Source organism: Manis javanica, chromosome 9 (genome assembly GCF_040802235.1).
Source record: "Manis javanica isolate MJ-LG chromosome 9, MJ_LKY, whole genome shotgun sequence".
NCBI lineage: Eukaryota > Metazoa > Chordata > Mammalia > Pholidota > Manidae > Manis > Manis javanica.
This window is the reverse complement of record NC_133164.1, coordinates 55,309,697-55,330,846: the sequence shown is the minus strand read 5'-3', so window position 1 is coordinate 55,330,846 and position 21,150 is coordinate 55,309,697. Positions and strand designations below refer to the sequence as shown.

Below are 21,150 nucleotides of genomic sequence, written 5' to 3'. Positions count from 1 at the left end.
GGATTTCTCCAGGCTTCAGGGAGTGCCTCTATTTGGTATCTTCTGGTTCATCCCCCTTTAGCTTATTGTATTCATTGCTTCCTCTTTTCCAGGGCTCAGAACTGCCCTGCCAAACTCAATGTTGAGAAGTAACAACAAAGTCAACCTGCTTATTTAACTCCTTTCTAACAAAGAGGAATATGGCTTCGCTTGGTGCTGGTGACACCATCAGTGGCTTTGTTGATCCTGGCAAAGGCATCAATTTTACTTAGGCCTACTTTTCTGAACTTGAGCCTCAATTAAATATTTACTATTTAATAAATATTAACCATTGCTAAAGTGACCTTTTGTTCTAGTTTACCAAGACAGTCCCAGTTTATGCCTATTGTACCACCAAAATTATTCGTATTTCCCCCATCACTGGCATAGGGTCCAAGTCTGGAGGATATTTATGCTCACCCACAACAGGGCGCATGGGAAGTGCTTCCTTCCCCACCAGCCTCTCCCCTCTAATCACTACCTGTTTCTCTCTACCCATTATTTTTCAGTCATACCAGCTATCATTAATAATTTATTATTTATATCCCACTTATTTCCCAAAGGATTAAAATGGTATACAATGCATTCACTTGACAAATATTTACTAGAAGCTTAAAGTTCTATGAAAACTACCTGAGGATACAGATATACACAAAGGTGTTCAAATAAAAGTTAAAAGTGAGGCAATGAAAAACATACAGAGGGGAAGATTACTGAGTTTGAGACCATGGGTGAGACAGTAATTGTAACTCCTTTTGTATTTGACTTTGAACCTCCTGGGAGTGACACCAAAAAGGAAATTACAGTGTATAACACATCAGTCATATTGCCTAAGGAAATAAAACTTGGACAAAAAAAGATACTTTTTCTCCTGGCACTGATTCTCATAGAATTTAATCATTTATTCAATCAACATTTATTGAGTACATACTGTGTACCAGGCAATATTCTAGCTGGTGGGATACAGAAGTGAACAAAACAGAACAGACAAAAATTCCCGCCTTCAGGGAGTTTACATTCCAATAGGGTGAGACAGACAATAAATAAAATCATGTGTCAGATAGTGATAAGTACCATGGAGAGAAATGAAACTGGGACAGAGAACAGAGAGAGCTCAGAGAGGAGCCTGCAGTTTTCATGAGGTGGTTAGGAAACCGCCGCCTGAGAAGGTGACGTCTGAGGAGGGACCCGAAGGGGGAGAGGGAAGTCCCACGTGGCTGTCTGGGGAGGACAGCTGCCCCGAGCTGGGGCCAGTGTGGCTCCCATGACGTGGATCAGGAGGTTATGAGGACATCGAGTCAGAGACAAGAAGGGAGGGACAGGAAATGGTGATCTTGGGTTGTTCGCTTCCAGTAAGACAGAAAGTCACAGGCAGATCTTGATCGGAGGCATCGCGACCCGGCACACTGTAGGGATCATTCTGGATGCTGTGTCGAATACAGCTCTGGAAGAGCAAAGTGCAGAAGTAGAAAGACCAGTTTAGGAGCTTGTGAAATTTTGCAGACAAGAGAAGCTGGTGTGAAATGATCAGATTCCGGACGTGTGCTAAAAAGAGAGGCAATAGGGGTTTGATAACAGGTTACATGTGAAGCAAGAAAGATAGTGGCCAAGAGGGTTCTGAGGTGCTTGGCCTAAGCTGTGGAGTTGCTGTTTATTGAGATGACAAAGACTGAGAGAGGAAGAGAGGGTGGGGGAAGATCGGGAGTTTGATTGTAGCCATGTTAAATGAGGTGTCCCTGTTGGACACCCGAGTAGAAATGTCAAGTCAAGGAAATGGTCAATATGAATCTGGGGTTCTCATTAGAACTCATATAAAGGACATGGAATGGTGAGGTGGACAAGGTCTTTAACAATTATTTTTGCCAAAAGTACAGAAACATTTGTTTTATGACCATCTTTTTATCAGTCTGCAATAAAGATCAAGGGCACACTCTTCAATCATAGCGAAGTGAAGGCATTTCTAGAAGCAGCCAAGTTGGTGTAGTAAATGTCATAAGTGACGCTGCCTATGGGAATCTGACTTAGAACAAGCACAGAGCTAACTGAAGCTGGAGGAAACGGCAGTTCACCAGACCTCTGACTATTTCTCTCAATAAGAGCTCAGATTTGCCTCTGGCAAGAGTGAGCTCTTTGATTAAACTTACTCTCTTGGGTAGCTGGATGGCAGGGTTGACAGTTTGCTATTAAAAGAAGAAAAAAAGAGTCTGATAAATTCTCTATCCACATCAAGGCCCATCTTATCCTACTAGGAAGCAGGTCACTGGAATGCCTGAAAGATCTACCAGAATTTTTCTTTAAAAGGACCTGTGAGCTTACTGATGGTCAGAGAATCCCAGGCTCAGAATGATAAGAGCTCAGAATGAGAAACCTCAGTATGATAAACTGGTGCTTAGCAACAATTTGGAATTGTCTAAGTTAAAATGTAGGTTTTCCTGGTGAAAGGATAGATCTGACAGTGGCTTACACAGAAAGAGATGTTAATCCTTTCCTCAGCCAAATAACAAAAATGTCTATAGTTCCTCCAGGCCATACAAGTCTGGAGGCAAAAAAGTGTGCAACAGTAAAAAATGTAGCAGAACTATCAAAAATACACACCAGAAACATAAATAGGGAAAGCTATACCACAGTCGAGTTTTGTCTCTGAAAATGCAAAAATCACAGCCTTTGTAAAGTCCTTGTAACCAGGGACTTTGTCTTGTTCAGTCTATCCCCAACACCTCCTGGAACAATGCTAGCACATAGTAAGCATTCGATAAAATGTTGGTGACAAAGGAATCAAACATTTAAATAAAAACCTATGAGCGCCATCTTGTGGAAGGCCTAATGGGGAGGGCATTGGAGATTCCAGTCACCAGGCTGGGGAACAGACAGATTTCTGTGCGTGACAGGGCCTTGGGGGCCATAGACTAGTGGAACAGGGGGGCTAGGAAACTGGTCTTGAAGCTGTTTGCAAACCAAGTAGATTTTTACTTACATTCAGGTGAAGCTGATGAAGGTTACAGAGGACTATAAAAGTTCCCCCAAGCCGGCCTCTGGCACTGGCCCCTCATATAATCAAGAGGTGTACACACAGGAGTGTTTAATCCATCCTCCCCAGCAAAAACTGTTGTGATCACCTAGCCTCAGGTTCTTCCTTTGGGCTTCAAGATCCTTTAGAAACAAAGATTCAAAGAGCTCTTTGGACCCCTAGTAGCATCCTCTGTGTTCCTGTTTCTCCTACATTCCTCCCAGATCACTAGGGACCCTGCTGCCTGCCACCCAGGATACTGGTATGGACTTGGCCTCTCTTCTGCTTTTCTCCAACTTTCTCCATCCACATCAGAGGAAGGAGGGGGAGAGGCAGAAATAGTTATCTGGTCACCTTACAATTGCTGAACTCCTACGGGACCACCAAGCAGAGGTAGAACCACCACAAACCACCGAGGTTCTCTGTGTCCATGCCTCTCCCACTGGACTCCCCTTTTCCCACACCCTCCCCAAAGCCTGGCACAGACTTGCAAGGAGGCAATATGAAGAAACCTAGCAGCACACACTCCTGGTATGCATGGGGTTCTCAGGATTATCAGGTTTTCTGTATACCTGGAGCTTTTACAATCTGGTGGACCCTTTTAAAGAAAAAAGATAAAAATTATAAATACAATTAGGTGTTAAAGTATTTAGAATGGATAAAGAAATCACAAAAAATTACTGGCACTTCAAAGGTCTAAGTCCTTTTCTTCTGAACTCTGTAACAACTGACCAGACATGGATTGCAGCCTGGCCTCCTTGCTCCGTGTGAGCCACGCTGCAACTCCCATCAAGTCCCCTCAGAGAGGCCAGGACACATGGACCTCACTGGCTTCCTGCAGCGTCTCCCCTGAGCAGCTCCTTGCACCGCCCCCCAAGAGCACCGGAGAGTAAGCTGAAGGTCCTCCACGCTGCTTAGGGGTCTTTGTCCTGGGACCAGCCCAAGTGAATCCACTCAGGGATCCTCATGAGAATATCCACTGCGCTACCAGCCCACCCTGAAGCCCGCCCTGAAGAAGTGACGGAGTGAGAGTATCAGCTATGGCAGCCCACAGGCCAGTCTGTCCTTGGCGGCCACCCACCAAGCTGAGCGCTGGGGCCCAGGATTCAGGAAAGCTGACATGGCCTGAGTTTGTAATTAGAAAAACAAGGCTACAAAAAGTATATACAATACGTAATATAAACAAAAACTCCATGGAGTCTTCGCCGTGCCTCTGCCCAAGACCCCAGTGTGGGTTGGCGGTATGGCTGGTGCCCGCCGGCCCCAGTCCGGGCCGTCTGCCGTCCACAGTCTGCATTTCGGGACACCTGAGTGTTGGCCATGACGCAGACGATGACATCTTTCTGCCAGCTTCTGATGCCTGGGCCAAGCGTTTCCCCGCGGGGGGAGAGGCTCCAAAAGGGGAGCCCAGGGCAGGTCCCGAGGCCTGGAACGCCCCGCGCGGCGGCCCCCGGAGGGCGCCGTTCCCATGGTAACTGGAGCTAAAGCAAACGCGGTGGCCAGGAGATCGCGCGGGATCTGCACCGCCCGGGCTCGGGTAAGGCTGGGGACCCTGGCCGTGTGCTGGGAAACCAACTCCCTCCTCCAGCCCCCGCCAGGCAGTGGGGAGTGGGGAGCAGAGTTGGGGTTCTGGGAACAAAGACGCGTCAAGGCGCAGACCTCTTTTTTTCTCTCCCCCCGTTGGCTTCTCGGTCTCTCTTTGCCTCTGTTCCGTTGCAAAGGCGGTGTCGGCTCATGATACTCCTGCAAAACAGGGAGGACTGGGTCCCTTCGCTCCGGAGGGCCCTGACCCTGCGTTTAAGGAAAAACTATGGGTATGGATGGTATGACTTATTCCTTTTCAGCCTGCACAGACCAGTCAACTAAGCAGGAAAACAACTCCCCAAATCCAAGATTCCAGCCCTGCCCACAAACCAGCTCCTGTGACCCAAAGCAAACCACTGTTTCCTTGTGTTCCCTCCCTCCACCTCTAAAACGGGGAGAGAAGCAGCTCCCTAGCCTTCCAGGGAGGCCCTGAGGAAATGGCCGATGGCTGGGGCTCCACAGGTATTCTGTGCGGATCGCTGGCTGAAGGTCACCCTCCTTTAAGTTCAAACCTGAATATATTTGAAATTCTGTGTATAAAAAATGAACGGGAAATTGTTTTAATGAGTACAGGAGAGTGGCTACGCTGCTAAAAACGGACTGCACTGATTGGTCTAAGGGAGGTCAACAGAACTTTTTGACTTTTTTTTTAAATGGCATTTTTAAATGAATCCAGATCAGCCCAGCCTGGTGCTACGGAACTCGCCCAAGTAGGCCATTGGTTGCTCCCCAAAGAGGGAAAGCAGCTACCTTCAGCCAAGAATCCTTCCAGTTAGAGAGGTTACAAACAGCTACTGAGGACAGTAACAGCAACAAGGCTTTGTGTTTGCAGGTCCAGTGTCGAACACCCTGGGTCCTTTACAGAAATGAGATGTCTACCCTTGCTCCAGCTAGGGTTTCCGAGCCTCCACGGGCGACACCCGAGCTACACCCCAGGGTGCCATGCCCACCCCATTCTCTTCAGCAGCTGCATCTTTGCCAGCCCGCCACAACTCATCTCTTGGTTGTCTCTCTATAGCAAGAGGGAAAATCAAGTAGATGGAGTCCTGAAAAGTCCAAACCAGAAACTTGGTGGGCAGTCAGTCTCCTGTGAGCCCTTTCTTTCTATGGATAATCTGTTCAGTCCACAGACTTCTGTTGGAATCCTGCTACACAGCAGGCATTGTGCCAGGCTCCTGTGTCATGGGTGAGGCAGACATGCCTACAAATGCAGGCAGTTCAGGAAGAGAAGGGCACAAGGCCGGAGGCAGAGGGCAGACTCCTTCCAGAAGGCTTGCACTTCTAAGGTGAATTTGAGTTGGGTTTAAAGAATGAACAGACCTGCTTGAAAGCAATAAGGAAATTCAAAAGCAAGGCTGAGACCACAGACAGAAATCTCATCCTAGAAGAGTTGACAGAAATATATACTGTATTCTCCAGAAAATAAAGCAGGACTATGAATATATTGCAGTCGATAATGAAGAGGAAATGGAAACACAGGCTAAGAGGCCCCCCAGGCAGAAGGACTGCTCCTTGGCCTGAGTCCTCAAGTCATAGCTCAGAGAGGTTTTCAGTGCCCAGTCCAACTACAGGTAATCTATGACCAGCCCAAAGGCCTGTCCTTTTTCTAAGTTGACTCTTAATGCAAAATAATGTAACTGTTAATAGGGCCTACTTCTAGGCACATCAAGAATTGACAGGGAAGACATGAGCCCTACAGGTAGGATTCTGAATAAGAGGCCTGTCCTAGAACCAAATTTCTCTCCAGTCTCCTACTGGAAGGATCGTATACAGCTATCTACCAAAGCTCAAGGCTTTGCACCATGACACAGGATGAAACCTTGCCCTCCTATCTCTGCTGATGTAGTTGGGGCTCATGTGGAAGTAGGGCCTCAGCAGCAAATTGCTCAGGCTTCACAGTCCTCAGCCCTGAATCCTCAACCAAGCACCTGCTGCTTTGCCCCTGGATCTTAGGGGCTTACCTAGACTCTTAGGTAACTTACAGGTTGTGTAGTTCAAAATCTCTTAGCCTAGAAACATGTGCCTGTGTTCTTCCTGTCTTACTGAAAAAGGAAGTGCTAGTTTAATAAGTTTATTCAGTTTTTCATATTTTATCCCTACAAACCCAACCCAAATATGGAGCCAGAAATGTGTGCCCTTTTAGACTGATGCCTTCACCTTTCACAAGAAAGGGATGCTTATGGAACATGCCCTGAGTCCTGAGCCTGCCTCTCAGCTCTAAACCCATCAGAGATCTCCAGTCCTGTCCTCACCAGTGGCTGTGGTAACCTTCAGCTTTCTGCCGGTGCATTGCTCTGAGCCCTGGCTTTCGGAGCTCAGCTGTGTGTGTATGGTTTGCAGCAGCCCACAGCTGTGCACCCAGTACCCTGGGAGCTGTACCGGATCATGTTTATGCACACACTCTTATAGAAAGAAACACTATCAGCACTCCTCACCCCGGTCATAATTTTCTGAATCCCTGACAATACTGGAACTCATTAGCCCTAACCAAATCAGTCTACACAACCAGCTATCTACAGGGTCCCAGGGATTCTGGAGTCAGCTCCCAGGTGGCACCTGGCACTGGCTCAGAGCCCGCTAATTCCCAGGACTCTGTGGCCTCTTGGGTACAAAGGTTTCTTAGGAGGGGTTCACTGCCTGAGGGATGTCCCTCTTTGAACAGGGAACGGGTCCACCATGGGATAATGGGTCTATCAAAGTCATCACCTGTTCTTCCTCCTGCAAAATTCCGAACTCCTAAGAACTTGCAGGTTCCCATCACCATTCTGGCCTCTGTGACATGAGCAAACAGGCCATTCTGCCTGAACTCCTGAGGATTCCAGTTGTCACACTGAGGATGGCCTCCAAATGACTGGGCGGTTATGCTTGGAAGAACCCAATAAGCAGTCATAGCAAAAAGCCCCTTTGCCCTTGATCCTACCAGCCTCCCCAGTGACTAATGGCATTTTCAGGCCACAAATGACCCCCTTCCTCTCTCTCTCTCCATCCCACCTTGGTCTCTACTTGCAATCTAGCATGCTCCCTGCTTCTGCAGTCCACCATGTGAAAACTTAGACACAGTAGCCAAGCAGCTGAACTTAATTCTTTAGGGAGGTCCTGTGGGGTTGACAGGGGAGTAGCCCCACTGATCAAGCAGTCAGGAGAGAGGAGGAAAGCCTGTGACACTGGGCAGTAATAACATAGCGTCTTTCATAAGTAAGCTTCCCTCATCTTCATCCTCTACACAGAATTCTCTTACCATTTCCTTACGGTAATTAAAGACTGTTCCCCCTCCTCCCAGCCCTGGAACATTCTTTGGCTAGATTTTAATTAAGTGGAGATGGTCCATTTCCCACATGGGCCCCCCGCCCCAGAAGTCAGAGGTGATACTGGCCTTCTCTTACTCTCTACTTTCTCCCCTTAATAGATAATTACTCTTCCCACTCATGTTGATATTCTCCTTTCTTATTCATAACATAACAACTATACTGTATTTTAATTTATTTCTCTGTCTCCTGCTTAAGCAAGAAGCCTTGTTGAGGTCTATAGGTGTGCCTTATGCAACCTTGCAGGTCCAGTGCCTGACTGCATCTGACACATGGAAAATATTTAATAATTGTTTGTGGCAAGAAAGAGAAAAGGGATGGGAGGGAGACTTGGAAGATGATCATTTTCAGCAGCACATTGTATAGGTCTGTTTAATACATTGGATGATAGAATCAGATTCACAAATATTTGAGCAGCCTGGAAGGCTGAGGCAAAGCCAGCAAGATGAAATTTAATACTTATCCATCTAAATACCTGTATCAGGTTCAAAAAAATAAATTTAAGTTTAGCTCACACACAAAAAGAGAAAAAACAGGTAAAAGAACATAAAAGCTACCTTCACATATTTGCAGCCTGCTGTGGAGCAAATATGTTGTGTGCAGCTCCAGGCAGCAGACTCGGGAAGGCTGGTTCAAAGCCCAAGGGAGGAAGATTTAGCAGCAGAAATCCATAATTTGTTACAGGCTAAATACAGGGCCTGGCAGATAAAAATGGGGGCTGTGATCTTCCTTATCATTATGACCAGCATCATCATCATTGCTTATTATTTATGGGAGTTATCCAGCAGCCTGCCTCAGGAAGCACTGAGCTTCCATCCCTGGAAATCCAGGTTATCACTGGGTAGCCACCTGTCTTGGGTATTTGTCGACCTGCCCCCTAACCCCTGGCTTCCCTTTCTCCACAATCCCATGATTGGAAGAACAGCGTTCTGTGTGTCCTGCGTAGTGACAGCTACAGATACACTGCCCAGCTGAGCTCTCTGTCTCCTCTGAAAAGCAGTCCTGCCCTCCCTGCATTGGTTGCAGTATGTCTCCTGCCTGTAACCTTGCCAAGGCAACTCTGATGTTGAAAAATAAAATTGCTTTGTGTGAAAGCTCTTTTAATCTTACATAGATACAAATGCCTTGTTTCTTTGGGGATGGGCCAAACAGCTCTTAGTATTTCAGAATTAATCTTATTAAAGAAAGCTCTGTTTCATCCCCATTGCTATTTTCCAGATATGCTGAATAATTCCACACTGGTTCCTACTGCCACTTTATGGTGCACTCTTTCCAGATTTATGTTGCCCAAGAAAACATACTGGTGGGTTTAGGCTGAACAACGGCACTCCCACTTCTGTCTGAATGCTGTAGTTGCAGAAATGTTCCTTTATATATCTTCATCTCATTTTCTTAATTAAAGAAAAGGAAAGAAAAAGAGAGGATAGGAGGAGCTTGCTTATTATGATGAATAACAAAATGAAATGATGAAGTTGGTTCACTAACTATTCAACTCAATACAATTACTTATGATAAAGAATCAGTATTACTAAGAAAAATGTAGTTCATGCAGGGTAATTATCAGTTCTCTCTTCCCAAAGAATATAGGAAACCCTTGATTTGATTACCAAGCTTATAAAAACATTTCGTATATAAGCATATACTTTATATACTAGTATATCTATCAGTCCAGTCAAATATTGACTTCTTCCCTCCCAACACACTTCCAGATCTTCTCCATTAGGAGCTGTGCAACCACATGAAATAATCATTCATTTACTCATTTCAACAAATATTTCTTGACTACTCTGTGCCAGGCATTATTCTAGGTGGCAGGAGTACAGAGGCAAACAAGAGAGCAAAGTTTCTGTTCTCCAATATAGAGATCAATGAACATGAAGCAAATGTTATAAAGAAAAACAACATAAGATACATAGTGATTGGGGGTGAGGGTGGTTCTGGGGAAATTTTAAATCAATTGCTCGCGGAAGGTGCACCTCTCTGGGGAGGTGACAGTTGAGCTGAAACTTGAGGAGGAGGAGCCAGGCATTTGCAGATCTGGATGAAGAACTTCCCCGACAATGGGAAGGACTAACGGAAGAACCCTGAGGTGGGAAGAGGGTGTAACGTGGTGAGCAAGGGGAGGCCTGGGATCCCAGGAGAGGGAGGAAGGAACCAGGGCCACCTGGGCAGGCTTTGGAGGCCTTTCAGAGTGAAGAGGAAGCCACTGAGGGTTTTCAATAAGGAAACAACATGATCTAATTTATATGTCTAAAAGATCAACTCTCTAAAGAATGGATTATTGGAAAGCAAGAGCCAAAGCAGGGGTGAATAAAGGTTGACCCCAAGTTTCTGTGTCTGAGCAACTGTGTGAATTATACCAAAGGCCCCCAAACTTTCTCAATTCACAGCACCCTTAATGTCTCAGTCAATTTTTCACTGTACCCCCCACCCAGACCCAAAGAAATCCTTAACAGTGATCGTTTATCAGTTATTTCCAAATAACTCAATAAATATTTGTGTCCCATCCTTACGTCACATGTTTATGTCACAACACCATACAGAAATTGAAAGAAATAAATAACACTTTTATTTCATTCTTAAATAGCCACAATGACTTATAGTAAGGTAATGTGTATGTCCATTCTCCAATCTTGCAATCAGTTTACACATTACCACCCTCATTTCCTATTCAACCCTGATTTTTGCAAGGTATTTGCTTCTTATCGTAATGACTGCCAAAAAAAAACCTAGCTTTGCAAAATATGCCATCATTGGAAAGAATGCAGCATAATCTAAAGTTAGTAACAGATGTAATATCCAACAGATGTCGACTGCTGCTGTTTTCCTCAAAAATATAAAATCTACAACAGCACCCTGTGAATTCTCTGTGGTACCCAGAGAGCCTTCAGGCTTGGATTGGTCACACCATTTAGTGACAGAGATAGGGTGGCAGGGGAAGCACTATAAGTGAGGGCTGCTTAGGTTTGATGTCCATGGTGAACATTTAAGGAGAGATACTGACCAAGGAAGATGAAGGAAGAAATATGTACTACAAAAATAAATTTTATTCAATAGTAGCATAGGAAAAAGCTCCACTATCCAGTGTTCTTAGGAAATGAGGTATCCTCTGGCTGACTTCTGGGTAACTAAGAGCTAACCAGAAAACGTTTTCCTTTCAGCTGTTATTGTTGAACAATCTCTAGGCTTGGATTAGTTCACTTCCCGACATTGTAAGCACTCAGCCGTGAACATAAATAACTAAGTATAACTGTTGCTGCATTGTTGTGCATCTCGAAGGCTCCACAGTCATGACTGCAAATAATTCTTGTTCTCCCTGTCAGCCACACCATGATCCCAAAACCAACATGTCAAGATAGATCTCCATGAGGTGGAATTTATTTTCCTACTCTAACTGCATTTTAAATGCATTGCATTTCTTTCCCATCAAGAGCACAGCATTAGATGAATCCGAGATGTGACCACCAAAAGGGCACCCAAAGAAATGTAAATGCAGGATTAAAATCCCTTTTCCACAAATTCTATAATCCAAAAAGTTCTGAAAACCTGAACTTCTTGCTAAGTTTGTGGCAAACTCTTTGGCCATAAAACTTGACCTGCTAGAGCTCAGTTGGAAGCACAATGCACCGTAAACTGATGTGGGGCTATTTATAGTTTTTCTTTATCCACTCATTGTGAAAATTTGTGTTGCTACAGAAGTACTAATATGATTCACTACAGGGTGCTGACCTGGACCCCTCTAGAGTTGAAATACATCTATAATTCATTCACCATAAGGCCAGTCTTGATCAGAAGCAAGTCTGAATTCCACAGCACAGCTGGACCCAAGGGTTTTGAATAAGGGAGACTCTGGGCAAAAAGGAACCTAGAGCTCTTCTAGGTCAGTCCATTAATATTAGAAATGAGAAAAGAAGCCTAAACACATGTGTGGGAGGAGCAGCGAACGTGTTCAAAATCACATACTCAGTTTGGAGCTCAGGCAGGAGCGTGGTAGTTCCCCTGCCACAAGGCCCCATAAGGCAACCTGTGCACATGCGCACACGCATGGAGAGCGCAGGGGCCTCAGCACACCTGGTCAACAGGGCACACCCAAAATTTGCTTCCACTGGGATCTGAGTTACCTGAAAATGAATATGGTATCTGCTGTAACAGTTATCAATGACCCCATTTGGTTTCTGATAAATCTAAAGATTTGAGGAGGGTCCATTCAAAGTCTCCTTATGACTCTTGAAAATTAGTCCAATAAACTTTTACCTGATGATATCTTTTCATCTAAATGAATTTCCTTTTAGCAAGTAAAAACTCTATTTTTTCTATTCTTTTGAATGACTGCCATTAGAATTTCTAAATATTTGAAGGAATCACTAAGCACTTGAGTTGTAACGACTACAAAGGTAACATATCTTGCTCATCTTCTCTTTTGCAGTGTGGTTTAGACTTGGAGTTGGACAGACCTAGTATGGAATCCTAAATATGGGGCTTGGTAGCTGTGGCCAAAGGCCAATTACCTAACCTTTATAAGCCCTGGTTTTCTTAAAGTCTCTTGCTTTACCAGATTTGTATGAATCTTTAAATTTTTTAAAATGTAAAATACTTTATTCTTTTCTAGGCACAAAGGAAAGTCTCTGTCTCCGACAGAAACCCAGCTTCGCTCTCCTCCTATTCTCATCCTCTTTACTTTATCACCAGAATGACTGTTTAGCTAGAAGGTGTGGAAGAGGCTGTCAGAACTAAAGCCAGTGCCTTAAAAACTTGTTTTAGTTACTGGTATCTTCCTCCTTTATTTCAACCAAGGATGTTCAGGGATCCTCGCCTCAACCCCTCAGGATGACATGAAATCTGAAAGAAAACCTCAAACACAGTATGAAAGGGGTTTATGTAGATATAAATCTGTAAGATTGCGGTGGTTTGTTGACCTCTAATAGAAAGTTTTAGTCTTCTGCACTAAATAATAGTATGCACATAATCAGTAAATACTCTTGGCAAAGTGCATAGCACATTATTAATTTTTTTCTTTGCTCTTACATTTATTTGTTTGTTCATCTCTTCCATTTTTTCATTCATTTATTTATGCAATAGTTATTACTGCATGCCCATTATGTGTCAGACACCATGCTAGGCCTGGCATTCAGTGTTGAGCTATGTAAAAAAACACAAAGCCTTGTGCAAAGTCCCCACTTCTATACAGGGGCCAAAAAGATAAGACCAATGCACCCTAGGCAAAGGAGGGGACCTAGTGCATCTTTTGTTTTACCTCTTTGGCTAGAAACATGGCTTTATTTTTTGATAGAGACAGAGAACTATAACTCTACTATAAAAAGAACAGCAGGACCCATGTGGTGAAAATGCTGCCTGAGAATCAAGCTGGTTGCAGGTGCTGGTGGGGACAGAAGCAGAAATGCAAAGTGCAGTTCTCTGCACTGCCGTGTCCAGGTAGGGAAGTGAGCCCAGGGTTGCCTGAGACTCCTATTTCCAAGAGAAGTCAGAGTCCTGATTTTTTAATTAAACTGCCAATTTTAAATATTCGCTCTAACTTTTTTAAATTCTTTAAGCTGAATAAATATGTCTGCCAGCCTGCTTTGTTGGAGGCTGGTCCACAGGTCAATGAGCTGATTTTAACCAGGTATTATAAAGTTGATGTTTCCTGCTGTGACCACAGAAATTAACCTGCAATCTGTCAGAAAGTAGAGTCAAAATGAGTCAAGATCTGAATCATAAGTCAAAACCAGAATGCTGGCCTCAGACACTGGGGATCAGGTTGCCATTACTATTTATTTCTGCCTGATGGCTTTTCTTATAAATTTCTAGAATTAAAAGGAGAACATCTAGAGTGTAATTTATTTTCTGATCTGTGAAATGAGAGAGAATGCAACTGGAGCCTTTTTACAAGGCCTGATGAGAAAATGGAAAGAAAAGACTCTTAACACTGACTGACAGCATGCTGTTGGTGAATGCGTGCAGGGCTGTCTGGGGGACTGGCTGATTTTGATCTTTGATCTTAAGCGCGAAAAAATGAAAGATAGGTGATCCCTGAAGTGTAAGCATGCCTTTGATGGAATGGCTGGTGCCTCTATGTGTTCCTGCACCACTCCCAGGGCAGAACAGACTTCCCTCTCCAATTACTCTTGCTGTCCTTGGCCCATTCCTTCTTCTTCTGGTTTATAGAGATGTCATTAGGAGCATAGACTCAAACAGCTATAGTAAGTCCTGTGGCTTTGAGTCAAAATAAGCCTGGAGGGACTCCTTTAAAATAGAAGGGGCCGCCATGAACATAGACATAAGCCCCAAAACTTCCCCGTAGCTCACCCTTTGCCACAAAGACAGTATCCTCCACCGTCACCTCATGTGTGACTTACACCTCACCTCCTCCAAAAAGCACTGGAGATAACCTGCATGAAAAGACATATATGTATCACAGAGCTGTTAAAGAATAGAGAAGAGAGCAAGTCCACTGCAGGCCGAGCTCTTGGTCTCTGCTATTTCTTAACTACTTGCAAATAGCCACAAAGCCCCTCTTGCTCCAGAGTTGCTTTTATCATGTCAGCTTCCGAGTCACCATCCAACACAAATAGTTCATAATGGGTTTTCAAGCTCTCCACCCACTGGCTCTACTTTTATTTTTACTGCCTTGCCATCTGTCTATCTGCCAGGTCAGTTTTTCCTGCCCTACACAGGTCTACTTACTCCCCACCCTCCCAACCTTTCAAAATATCAAACTATCCATGAGGTCTTTTTTCTTCTCTTTCCCCAATCCTGCTACCAATTCTTTTCTAGATGTGTGTGTTGTGAAGCTGCCTGTCACAGGGTGAGTTCTCTAGAAATAGACTCTAAGATTCAAACTTTTGAGATGTAACCCGTTGAGATGTGAAATATTTATTAGGGACCAACACCTGAGAAAGGGCACGGAGGCAGGTCTGGCCAAGGAGAGAATACTGAAGGGCAGACTTGGCAAGCTTGGCCCATCTGGTAGGGAGCTCCGGGGGGGACACCTCACCTCAGAGGTGTCCTGCCTGAGGACAGCTGGAAATCCATACCCCCACCTTGCTTAGTCACCAGATGTGGGCTGCTCTGAGAAGCGCACGACTTCTGGGAGGTGGCTTTCTGCAGCAGAGGCAGATCCTAAAGGGGCTTGTGGATGGAGGCTGCCTGTGGACTACATCTCCACAGCTGGACAGCAAACCCTTCTTTGAGGAGAGGTCTGGTTATTGCACCCCTATGGTCACCACACTGCCCCTGCTAATCCTATCAGAATAATCCAAGGGCTCTAGCAACCCTCTGGAATGAGCACCAGACAAGACCACTGGCCCATTACAAACGTCTTTACATATCACACTCCTCCCCTCGGACATCATTTGCAAATACACTACAAACTGGGCCTTGTGATCTCATCTGGCTGGTTCCTTGGAAAAGAGCTTCCCAATCAGAGATCCAAGAAAAGGGAGGCCAAGGTATTATCTCTCAAGTCCTTGGAGCAAACAGGAGGATTCTGGGCAGGTTGACTACAATGAGCAGCCTCTTCAACATATCCCATTGTGCAGAGTAAATATTATCATTTTTTAAACTTTGGCATGCACTGTCTTAGAGTTATCTATTCTTGTCCCCCCATTCAGTCACTGGTCATATATTTATTGGACATCTATTAAGTGTCAGGCACCTGGCTAACCATCAGAGATAGACTGGGGAACAGGTTACATAAAGTCACTGTCACTGAGATACTTACAGTCTAGTGGAGAAGAAAGATTGAACAAGTAAACACAAAAACACAGTTAGAAATAGAGATAAGTTCTCTAGGAGAGGATAATGGGGTGGCAGAGTAGGGGAGGAATGGTAAGAGATAAAGGCAGAGAGACTGGCAGGCACCAGATTCCCAGGTCCTTGGGAGCCATGGAATGCTGTTTACTTTTTATTCTAAGTGCAAGGGAAAACTACTGGGGGATTTTTAGGCAATGAATATCATGATCTTATTTACATTTTCACAAACACAGTTCATGGCAAATGACAGGAAGAGCAGCAGTGGTCACAGGGAGGCCAGCTAAGAGCGGGTTGCTCTAATCCTGACCAAAGACGACATGCTCCCCCGTGTGTGGTCACAGTGGACAGAGAAAAGAGGGGGAGGATTCCAACTACAATTTTAAACAAGAATCAATCTTCCCTACCCTCAAGAAGTTCACACTCTGTTGGAAAGACACACAAACAAATTCAAAATAGCAAAACACCTATTTTAATGGAAGCACAGAAGGTCGGATAGAGCATAGGAGCGAGCATGGGAGACAGCCCAGGGGCCCCAAAGTGCTCAAAGTCATGTTGAAGCTGGGAAGCAAAACTAAGAAGGCGTTTGTTTGAGCGAACAAACAGCAAGTGGGGCTTCCAGCAGGGGGACCGTGTATGTGGCAGTGGTGAGGTGTGACTTGCAGGCCTCCAACTACAGGGGTCCTCACTGCCCAAGGCCCCAGCCCCTGGGTCTATGCCACCCTGCCTGTACTGCTTCCACTGTGCTTGTCACTTTGTGTATAGGAATCTATTTGCTGGTTTTTCTTCCCAGATTTCAAGCCCCTGGCAGTCTTTGTCTCGTTTATTGTGGCAATAAATATTTCTTGATGAATAAATAAAAGTCTTCTGTAATTACTGCACCACTAAACATGATGGATCACTCCTTCACTTTCCAGCCCTCCCTCTGACTTCTTATTGTGTGGTAACTTCAAAGGTTGTGCCTGCAGATGTGGTCTCTCTGATCAGCTCCTTGAGGGTAAACCCTCTGTTCCCTCTTTTTGAGCCTTTTCATGGATCTGCAGGTACCGCTTTGCAAACTCAAAGGGCCAGCCACAGATTATTGGATGAAATGAGTGAACAAAAATGATTTAAATAGATATGCAGTAGACAATCACTGACTAATGGGATGGTATTCCTCTCTTGGTTACCAGGATGATGACTTGACTCTGGCTGCTGCTGAAGGGTCTCATCTGCTTCCCCAACATGTCAGATGAAAATAATCAGCCATCAGGAGGAGCATCACCTCCTTACCCTCCCACAACTTCCAGACATTCTGCACAGACCTTATCTTCAGAGGAAGAGGATAATGAGGGAGATGAGGAGAGTTCAGGGGGAGAACCTCTATTTCCTGAAAAGGAGAATGTGGAGGTGAATGAGTATCTGGAGGAGGAAGAATTCCTTTCCAACCTAGAGGAAGACCAGTATCTGGAGGAAGAAACAAAACTGAAAGGAAAGGATTATCTGTATGAACAGAAGTATCTGAATAAAGCAAAGTACCTACAGAAGGAAAAGCATCTAGAAAAAAAAGAACATCTGCTGGAAAAGTATCTGGAAAAGGGTGAGTGTCTTGAGGAGAGAGAGTATGTAGAAAAGGGTAAGTATCTGAAAGGAAAAGAGCATCTGGAAGGGAGTGAGCTGGAGGAGGACCTGCCAAAAGACGGTAGCTCCAGTTCCCAACACCCAGGAAAAAACAACAAACAAGATACAGACAGCCAAAGCTCACACTGTCAACCCTACCCATGGCGCTGACAGGTAGGAAGACTCCTTGCTGATCCAGATCTATTCACAACGTCAGTAGCCCTGCTCCACAGCGCTGTGCCCACACAGCGGACAGGGAGGCCTGATGAATATACACTGCCTATTCATAAGAAAGCAAAACAAACAAAACACACCCCCATAATTTGTATCTTTTCCTTTCCTTATTGCAAAAGTAATACATGTTCATTATGGATGTTTGAGAAACTATATACGAGCAAAGAAAAGAAAGCAAAAATCACTACCATCCAGAGATGATAATCACTTTCACACTTTGATTATATCCTCCCCAGACTTCAGTGTTTGTAACCTGCTTTTTAAGGTGCATTTACTTATGTGTTTATATATTGTAATTATATATAAATATTACATACTTCTATGAATATCATTCCATTGTTAAATTTTCTACAAATCATTTCAATAGCCACATCACATTGTACTGTATTTTCAAACCATGTTTTTAATTGATCCCGTTACTGATCATTCATTGTTTCTGATTTTTCTTCTTTTGTGTTACAGCTAAATCTTATCAATAACCTCTAATTATTTCCTAGAGTACTTTACCACATTTGTTGCTAGGTCAACAGATACTAGTATGCTTCTCAGGGTGCCCATCCAGCCCGTAGAAGGCATCCTCCTACCCTGCTGGTGAGTCTTTAACTTTGGAGTGATTTCCTCAACCTAAGGCTGACATTTTTCTAGTACTGTTTCTGCAATTGGCAACTTTTCATTAAATTGCGTTTTCTTATTTGGCAGTGGCCTCCTTGTACTATTGCTAGAAGCAGCTAATACACCTTCATACATAGGCCCAAGTGGTATCTTTCCTAGAGGTCATGAGTCTAGGTAGCCATATCCAACCAAGTACAGAAAATTTAAGATCCAGGTCATCTGCATCATCTAATGTTGATCTAGAAGTAAAAGTAAACTATTTTCCTGGATCTGGTTCCATTATTAACTGCAAGCATCATGGGTAGCTTGAATTTTTAATCCCAATCTGATTACACACAACCTATATCCTAAAAGCTGGGTGTTCCCAGCAGCCACACAGGCATTTTACCCTTATGCCCTTCTCCATCAAGTCAGAATGTATCATCCTAGATTCCCACCTCCTACCACCCTCATGGAAGTTGAGTTGGGGCATTGGAGAGGTAATTCCTCTATTGTTGGGAAACTCTCTTGTTTTGTGTGTTTTGTGTGCCTCTATCATTAAACTACCTCTCAGACTCCTAATATCACTGCTGCTCAAGTACCAAGTGTAATTCTAATGCTGAAAAGTAGCATTCAGGAGATTTCTTCTGCACAGTATGAATCAAGCATTCTTAACATGCCCCCTCTATGTGCTAGACTTTTGCAAATATATTACCCACTAGAGTAGGACAAATACAATGCTGTCAAGTGAATGGAAGTGTGGATAAAGCAAAAGCTGTGAAAATAAATGTCCTACTAGCATAATTTAGAGAGATACTGAAAAATTGTCTAGGAATGCTAAAATGCCTTTAAAGGCACAGGGAAGAATGTCTTGGTCTGTGAAAATCCACAGTACCAAACCAGATTTACAATCTGATTTGACATTCCCATTAAAGGCCTCACCATATGCTGGATTTTCTGACTGTCTTGACAGCGTTTATATCCATACTTTACAAAAACTACTTGGAACCTCTGGGGAGAGGTCGGTCATGTGGCTACTGGTTATTTAGTGGCATTGATTCATAAGATTCAAAAGAATTTACATTAACATTTCTTTATGTGGATTTTTCTCCTAATACTTTTAAGATATAGCTTTGCTTATCCCTTGTTTTGAACCTCAGTGCCTAAGGAGAGTACCTTCCTAGCCCATAGCAGAAGCTTAGTAAATGCAAATTGAATCAAGTTCAATTTCATTCATCTCATAAAGTCAGGCATATATATACACACACATGCATGCACATACCCACATTTATTTTTATAAACAGCTTTATGAATTAATTGGCATCTATAAAATGAGCTTTAAAAAAGACAAATGGGCTTCTATCTCTCATGTGGAAGGATTAATTAGTAGAGATTAGTGGTGGAGCACTAAGTCAAGTATTCTCAGGCCCCATTTGAGCTCAGCAGGAAAGAGTGCCATGATCAAATAGGGATGTCCACCCAGGGTCAGGTGCAGAGGCCAAACATGAGGGCGACTTACTTATCTATTTGGTGATAGATAGGAGTCTGTCGCAAAGAGCACTATTTCCTTCCTCTCTCAGGAGCTTGTCTGCTTATTAGTTGGAGGAGCTTGGGAAAATAACTTAACCTCTCTGCGTCCTGGTTTTCTTAACTGTGTGTGAGAAGTAACAACAGACCTATCTTATAGGGTGTTTGTGAGGATTAAAGGGGTTAAGCTATATAAAGCACTATGATCTATATCAGGCATGTAGCATTTTAAGCCTATGTAAATGTTAACTATAATTATTATTATTCTATTATATTGCATTTGGTTATTCCCCTACCATTGACTTGTGAAGGGTAGTTTACACTCCCCTGGCCACATTCCAACCCCCCTCACCCAGCCCTTTGTGAAATGAACATAACAAAATGAGGAGAAGGTGCCATGAACTAGGATGTGGGAGGGATCTGTGCCCCACCCAACTGCTCTGCAGGCAGGTCAGTTCAGAGATTCCCACCAGCCTGGACAAGTCAATGCAGGGTCACACTAACAACCTCTACCCACCTCTCTTCTTTAAAGGGATGATTTTCCCCATGGTTTTCAGGGAAACCCAATAAAATTAGATGAGCAACTTGAATATAAATACAGCATCAAATGCTACTGAATAATCAGTAGCCACATACTGGGACCTCCCCCCAGAGGTTCCAAATAGTTTTTGTAAAGTATGGGTATAAATGCTGTGGAGTCAGAGTCAGAAAATCCAGCACATGGTGAGGCCTTTAATGGGACTGTCACTTACATGTTCTATGTGTAAAAATACCTTTATTCACAATGTGGTTGAGATAATTAAATGAAAGAACATATCTGGAAATGCTTTGCAAGCTCTCCCGCACCATGCAGTTGTGAAGTGTAAAAATACTCTTCTGATCTCACAAGATGCAGGAGGTGCTAGAAGGAAGAATTATGATCTATATTACTATCATGCTGTCATAGAACATAAACATCCCCCTCCCCCACCCTGTAATGAGGCCCTTTTTGTGTTTTTAGAACCCAAAAACTTCCTGAAGATGAATTCTGTTCTGGGGCAAATAATTCCATAGGGATGTCACAGTATATTAATTTCAATTCATAATATTTTTGCTTAATAGTACTTTAATATATACATGATATGCTGGATTTGAATTTCTTTACCCTTGCTACCTCCTCTTCAGGGGCTCCAAATGCAGTTTGGCCTAAATGCTATAATTCAGCTGACATTTCTAATTAACAGTGCATGTCCCAACAACCATTTCCAACACAGCACCTAGCAAGTCTGTGCATTTAAGAAGAAAGTTTCAAGATACACGTAGTGAGGCAGGAATAGGAGAGCCAAGCAACTTGTGAAGCAGCAAAGTTCACAAATCGTGACACAGCTTCCCAACCAGTGTGCCTGGAGTTGGCCACTGGTGGGAGGAGATACTGGTGGCCAGTGGCCCCCATCTCTGTGCTGCTCCCACACAAACAGCATCACCCTCTGGCATCTTGCCTGGGAGGTCAGAGTACAGTCCAGTGGCATGGGGTTTATATTGTGCACTTTACAATCT

The 21,150-nt window shown here is 43.9% G+C and overlaps 1 protein-coding gene and 1 long non-coding RNA gene across 5 annotated transcripts in view; one reads left to right on the top strand and one right to left on the bottom strand.

The window, feature by feature from the left end:
* Positions 1-920: 920 nt before the first annotated feature.
* On the bottom strand, positions 921-4,239 carry LOC118969030 (uncharacterized). The gene is made up of 3 exons (XR_005056914.2): positions 2,993-4,239; positions 2,163-2,198; positions 921-1,462 (listed from the first exon to the last, which is right to left on the bottom strand). It is a non-coding gene; the product is annotated as an uncharacterized lncRNA (long non-coding RNA).
* Positions 4,240-4,432: 193 nt separating this feature from the next.
* ERICH6B (glutamate rich 6B) overlaps positions 4,433-21,150 on the top strand; it is a 56,214-nt gene continuing 39,496 nt past the window's right edge. For 3 of the 4 annotated variants that reach the window (XM_073212604.1, XM_073212605.1, XM_073212601.1), the window contains exons 1-2: positions 4,433-4,562; positions 16,836-17,242. In XM_073212604.1, the coding sequence (XP_073068705.1) occupies positions 16,888-17,242 (355 nt within the window). In that variant the 5' untranslated portion in view covers positions 4,433-4,562; positions 16,836-16,887. The remainder of the gene's footprint in view (positions 4,563-16,835; positions 17,243-21,150) is intronic. The other variant, XM_073212602.1, reaches the window with a different exon arrangement.